This window comes from Oppia nitens, unplaced genomic scaffold (assembly GCF_028296485.1).
Source record: "Oppia nitens isolate AA-2021 unplaced genomic scaffold, nextdenovo-longstitch-racon4-pilon3 scaffold28_pilon_pilon_pilon, whole genome shotgun sequence".
NCBI lineage: Eukaryota > Metazoa > Arthropoda > Arachnida > Sarcoptiformes > Oppiidae > Oppia > Oppia nitens.
Genome location: NW_026533208.1, coordinates 522501 through 529754, shown reverse-complemented (window position 1 = coordinate 529754; position 7254 = coordinate 522501). Strand labels below are relative to the sequence as shown.

Below are 7254 nucleotides of genomic sequence, written 5' to 3'. Positions count from 1 at the left end.
ATGATATATCGATGCATTTAAAAGATATGGTCTCTTAAATTTTGATTTTTGCAACAAAAAAATTAATTTTGTTCGAATACTTTGCAATAAAATTAAAAATGCCAAAACACGTGTCCAATATTATCAGATAGTATAATTAGCAATTTATAAAACTTTAATATCTATTATAGTTTTCGAGATATTGACCATAATACCTGTGCCCAATTACAAAAAAAGTGGCAATACCAAACTGACCGTCCCAATAAATATAGCAAAAAATATTTTTTGTTCTAGTTCATATTCTAAAGATATATATCATTTTGTCATCGACTGTATATATATATATATATATATATGATAAAAAATTTTGACAAATTGGCCAAAATTTTGTTTTTATTTTATTTTGTTGTATAAAAAATATATTGTTTTTTACTAAATTTAAAAAAAATGTTTTACAATAGTTTTTTTTTAAGGAGTTGTCAATAAATTTTTGTTAAGAAAACTATCTAAACAACAACACTATTGACTCGTGTCGATGATATGGTAGTTATATCTCTTATATTATTAGTAAATTACCGATAGATATGCCGACCACACACACAACACATACATACATACAGTACATACCCACCCAAACACCCGCACCGCACCATAACATATCATGCATTGACTTTTTTATATACTTATTGATAGCTGATTATAGTGACGGTGGATGAGCACCAAATAAAAAGGTTAATAATAATACTAATAATAATAATAAGAGAGAGAGAGAGAGAGAGAGAGGAGGGGGTATCCAAGCAGTTATTTACTTATATAACAATTATATTTTATACAGTCACATAACTTAATTGGGACATCAATATACAAATTAAATGATATTTTTTCAGTTATTTTTTATATAATTTTTATGATTTAAAAATCAATATTTTATATTATAAATTTTACAACTAATATAATTTTAGATAAAATCTATATAACTTATAATTATAAAAATATTAACAATAATTGTATTGTATTTGTAATTTTTTATATTAAATATTTAAAAATATGTCAAAATTTTAAAGTTAATAAATTGGATTTTATTTACTTATAATAATTTTGTTTTTTTAATGTAACAATTTTTTTAAATAAATTAATAATTAATATTAATATAATTGATAACATAATACATGTAATATGTATTTATTTTTCCATAACAAGCAAACACATAGACATAATATTGATAAATATATAAATCTATATGAATATTATTAAAATTTACAACAACAACAAAATTTTTTAAAAATTTAAATTACAATTAATTAGTATTTTTTTTAATTGAGTTAGTAATGTATGATAAATTTATATACAGTATAATTTAAAAATTATACCCTGGCATATATCCATATGCCATCTATATTTCGTAAATTGACCAAGTAGAATTTAATGTTTTAGAAATTTTTTATTTGCAAAACTACTATACTGTATATAACTGGATATTAAAACAAATTTCACAAATTTAATATCTAATGATAAAAATGGTAAAAAAAATTATTTTTTGAAAATATAATATTATTTTTTTCAATCGTTGATTTAATTATATAACTTTTTTGTTTCTAGAGTTAACATATAATTACAACAACAAACAAATGATTAATTTTAATTAATTATTAAATTGTAATTATTTTTTTTAAATAACCTAAATTTGACCAATTTTAATCCAACCGACCCCCCCAGAGTGTGGTTCAAGGGGTGGGGGAGGAGGTGTCAAACAATTTTGTGGACTAAAATGTTTTCAACAGCACCCCAAAAAAACATAGAGTATATGCCATCTATAGAGTTAGAAATTAAATTTTTTGTTAAATAATAAAATAATTTTATTATTAACACAACAGATGTCACAGATTTTTAGTAAACTATTAAACAATTTTTAATTTGATTTTTATTTTTTGTAAACTTCTAAATAAAATATTCAATTAATTTTAATTATTTAAATATTTTAATTTAACTAATATATCAAATTTATATTATATAAATATATTTAAACAATAAAATAAATTATATATAAATGTTTTAAATAAAAATTAATACATAAATAATACACACACATACAGAATATTTTTGTGTAATCTTTATATATATATAATAAAAGTAATTAATTAATTAATTGAAAAACTTATTGATAACTTGTTGACCAAATTTCGACTTAATTGTGTCCATTTCGGRCCTAATCCACGGATGAGCGCACAGTTCGCCCATCGATATACGACTGTCCGGTTCGTATGAAAACAATCGGCGAACAATATCTTTGAACTCCGSGGTTGTCGACGAGGRTCGTATCGGTTAATCGGTTGTACGGACCGGCGCTGTCTGTCTAATACCTGTTTCAAACATTGGTGTTCTTCGGGACCACCTTTCGGTGTCTCTATTTCGCCGCCAAACGGATAGTGTCGGTTAACTATTAGCCATAGTATAATACCCAGCGACCAGATATCCGCCAGGAATGGGTTATATAGTTTTTTCAATTTCAATTTAACAGCCAAGATTTCCGGTGCCATATAGGGAACGGTACCCATAAATTTGGTCGACATTATCAAACCGCCTTTCGACTTACGAAAGTCGACTCGACTGAGACCAAAATCGGTTACTACGGCATTCATATCTGAGTCCAACAATATGTTACCCATTTTCAGATCCCGATGAGCTATACCGAGGCTATGCATTTGGCTCAATGCCGATACTATTTGGGCAAACAATCGTCGGGCTCGCGGTTCATCCATACCGCGGTCCAATCGCCGTACGTATTCCGATAGCGACCGATTCTCGGCCAACGACATAAAGATATAGACGACAATACTGTTACGGATGCGGTCTTTGACAATAAAATGCGAATATATTTTCACTATATATGGATGGGATGTCTTCTGGAGGACAAACAGTTCGTTTTTGGCATCGGTTTTCAAATTTTCGTATAGTTTGCCGCTAATGTTGACCACTTTTACAGCTACCAATTGGTTAGTCTGTTTCATACGGCCCCTGTAGACAGTACCGGCACCGCCCGATCCGACTACTTGATCGCTGAACAACTGGAAACCGTGTGCATCGATAATATCGTTGACCGTCCTGTACTGTTTGTCGGGTATGTCGTACATGACGGTCAGTTCGGCAGTCAATAGATTTGACGGACTCGACGCTGCATTGACTATTGATTGGCGATCGACGGCCACTGTTGTCCGATTGTTTACGCCCGACATCTGTTTGCTAATCAATTCAGTGATACGTTGTTTTCGTTTTTGTCTTTTTCGGATGTCCTCAGCGTCTTCTACATTACCACCACAACAACCACTACAACAGCAACAACAATATGAACAGCACAGGTAGCTAAACCAACCGCACATCTAATCAATCAATTTAGTTGAACAACAACAACAAAAAAAACAATTTAATCAATTTATGGACACAATATCTGTTAGTTATTTTAAAAAAATCATTTATTATATAAATATATTTCAAGAAAAAATAAACGTTAAATAACTTTTTATTTTTTTTGTAGATATAATTTTTATATTACGCGTGMGATTTTATCACTCACGCGCGCACTCGTATTAATAAAAAAATTTTATATAACAAACAAACAAAAAACACGAGACTATATATTAATATACTGTATATGAGTTGTTATATTACAGATTAATTGATAAAAATTGGTTAATTTTATCTGTATTTTTTTAGCTAGGTTAGTTTTTAGKTGTATGGTTAGTTTTTAGGGGTTAGGTAGAGTTTAGGGATTGTAGTAGTAGTAGTAGTAACAATAATAGTGGACATGTATTAAGTATTAAATCAAATAAATTAGTTAATTGTTATTTTTTWTTATATAAAAATGAAAATTAAATATTTTCAAAATAATATGAAAATAATAAATCAAACAGTGCTAAACATACAGACATACAAACAGACAGACAGGTTATAAGATCTTCCTATAACTTGCATAACATATCCATACATTACTGGAACAGACAGACAGACAGATAGATAGATAGATAGACAGACAGACAGATATGGCTACCGGTGGTAATACAGAGCATACATTTCAATCGTTCAGAGAGTGTGTRACAATTGTGTCGCGTATTCAGCAGCGACTCAACCAATTGGACGTCCGATTGAAGTCAATGGCCACTCAATGGTCGGTCGAGCTATTGGATACACAGGGAAATGGTCAACACGGTTCGGTCAATCGAGTCGATTTGCGATCGTCGGCCAATCAAGTATTGGACATCAATGGCCAACGAGCAACCATACGGTTGAGTATGTTAGCTATGACTGGCCAATCGTCTAACCGGGCTCCGGGATTTCAAATACAAGGTCGACAGATTATTCTAGTCAATAGTCAGACAAGTGGCCTACAACCAGTTTGGTTGACCGGACAAGCGGCTACACAGCCTTTGCTAAGTATTACTGGTAAGCAATCGCGGTTTGTTTATGACGGACAGCTACTGGTGTCGGGCGAACGTCAGCTCCGGCAGGCAATTAGCGAATTGGTCGCTATTAACCAACGGCTCGAACAATATGGTAATGCCGTACGAACCCGATTAGAGTCACGACTAGAGCCCGACTATCGCCAGTGGCCAATCCTGCGCCAGCTAGCCCAGTGCCACTGCCGCCAGCTGTCCAATCGGGTGTTTCACTGTCAGGAACGGGTGGTCGCATTGATAGACTTTATCGAAGGAGTGGCCAGTGTTCCCGATACCAGTCCGYCGACGTCACTGCCCAGTGAYCAGTTGGGTTCATTGTGGGCGTCTAGACAGCCGCAGCCAACCGGTTCAGCGTCGGCTGTTCGACTGACAGATCCGGGCCAATCCAAACTGACCCGTTTGTTGTCAAACAGGCAACAAAAGGGAACCGATTCACGTAGTAGTTGGCGGCGTCGGCGTCCAGTTATTGAAAGTCGATTAGGTAAGATAGGACCGGACAATCATCTGTGGACGGGTATGCCATTGATGGAAACTATTCACGAACAACCAGCTATTGAATGGGGTCCACCCGGTAGGATAGCATCGGACAATCATCTGTGGACGGGTATGCCATTAATGGAAACTGTTGATGAAAACGATGAAAATGATAGTTAGATCACTGTTATTGGATAAGAGAATAGGATCGATGAACAGATACCGGTGCCYGAATAGGGGKGRAAAATACATTAATAAAAAAAATGATGACTTAAAATTATTATTAGTTTTTTTTTGTTGTGTACAATCATAGGGAAAGTGGGCATACATTAGTATACTGTATAATGTTTATAAAGTTACATTAAATTTTTAGGATTTTTTTTTAATATTGTCTAATTTTATCATTATCATTGTTAAAAAGATATTAATATTAAGTGTRTGTGTGTGTGTGTGTGTGTGTGTCTAAAATGCATATTAATTATTAATAAATTATTTACTTTATTTTATATACTATATATATATTCAACTTTTGTTTAGTGAAAAAATTGATAACAAAATTATTGAATTTTTGTTTTTTWAAAAATAATACTAATCTTATTGTACTTATGCTTAACATATTTAAAATAGATTTTTTTATATACTTATATACAGTATATTAATATATATATATATTATAYTRTACAATATATATGATAATTGATATCTAACTATTATATATATATAATGATAAATATTAAATTTATCTAGATAATTTATATATAGTKGCTAGTTTATTTATCTATAGAAAAATCAATTTATCTATCTATCACAGTAATAATTGATACAGTAACTTTTTATATATTGTGTTTACTATACATATGTATGACTTATTGAATGCATTTAAATATATTAAATATGAAACAAATTTTACATTTAAAAAAATATTTTCAAGTTGTTTAGCAAATATTATATTGARTGGTATTTACAAACACGTTATCCACTCGAGAGAGAGAGAGAGAGAGAGAGAGAGAGAGAGAGAGAGAGAGAGAGAGAGAGAGAGAGAGAGAGAGAGAGGTATGGCTCGAGGGTTATATATACATCCCTTTTGGCACACATTTTCAATGACATGGTATGGTGTTTGGTAGGGTTGGGTACTACTACTACTACTGTACATATAGTGACCGGTGGTGTGACCCACACGTGCATCTGTTGTTCACTTTTCACTTTCAATTATTTGTATACATTTTTATTGTTACTATCGGTGTGTGTGTGTGTGTGTGTGTGTGTGTGTGTGTGTGTGTGTGTGTGTGTGTGTGTGTGTGTGTGTGTGTGTGTGTGTGTGTGTGTGTGTGTGTGTGTGTGTGTGTGTGTATGTGTGTGTACATATAATACTGTCTATATGAGTATTGAGTGGCACAGTTAGCCACACGAATGTTTAGTATAATACTACAGTACAGTATAGGATGCAGTTAACAGTTAACTACAAACTATAGTTAAATGAGACACACTATCAATACAGTGAAAATACTTGAATACATATATAATATAATAAATAGGAGAAAAGCTATTGATTTATGCCATTATTTTATATACATATATACTGTATATATATATATATATATATGTAATGTTTGAGTTGTAATTCAGATGCAGATGTAATGACATCGAGAGACCACTTTTCAAAGGATTAATTTCATTAATTCTGGCGATTCATTCAATTTTGTGCCAATTATTGACCCAACAGATAGATAGGTCGTCTGAACCGAAAGAGAGAGAGAGAGAGAGAGAGAGAGAGAGARAGAGAGAGAGAGAGAGAGAGATAGTATTGTTTACACCCTTATATACAATATATAAAAATTATATATAGCTTTAATGCCATCAAATTGTATCTTATAATAGCTATAAATACACAGTGAATATATMTATAYATATACAAGAATATTATACTACATTGTATGGTATGGATCGCCCGGAAGGGACAGCCCTATGAATATAAGCTACAGATTATGCAGAACATGGGATGGGATGTCACCGTATATACTGAATAACAGTATAAATCTCTCTCTCTCTCTCTCTCTCTCTCTCTCTCTCTCTCTTTATTTATCTATGAAAATATATATCATTTTTAGTTTTTTTTATTATATTAAATAATATGGTAAATAGTGGTGTTTAAGCTCATCAATATTGGAGATGTCATAACTAGTATAATGGGATCCCATTAGTCAGATAGTACTGTATAGTCGCAAATCACATTACAAAACGAAAGAGAGAGAGAGAGAGAGAGAGAAAGAGAGGACATGCATGCAGACAGTGAGATGACACACATTAATAATATAATATAGAGATTATGGATATATATATTATTTAAAAA

General features: G+C 31.6%; 1 protein-coding gene across 1 annotated transcript; it reads right to left on the bottom strand.

Moving 5' to 3' along the window:
- Positions 1-2117: 2117 nt before the first annotated feature.
- Positions 2118-3427, bottom strand: LOC128954639 (testis-specific serine/threonine-protein kinase 4-like). The gene has a single exon (XM_054300241.1). It carries the CDS (start codon positions 3354-3356, stop codon positions 2118-2120), a length of 1239 nt encoding a protein of 412 aa, XP_054156216.1. The 5' UTR covers positions 3357-3427.
- Positions 3428-7254: the final 3827 nt, after the last annotated feature.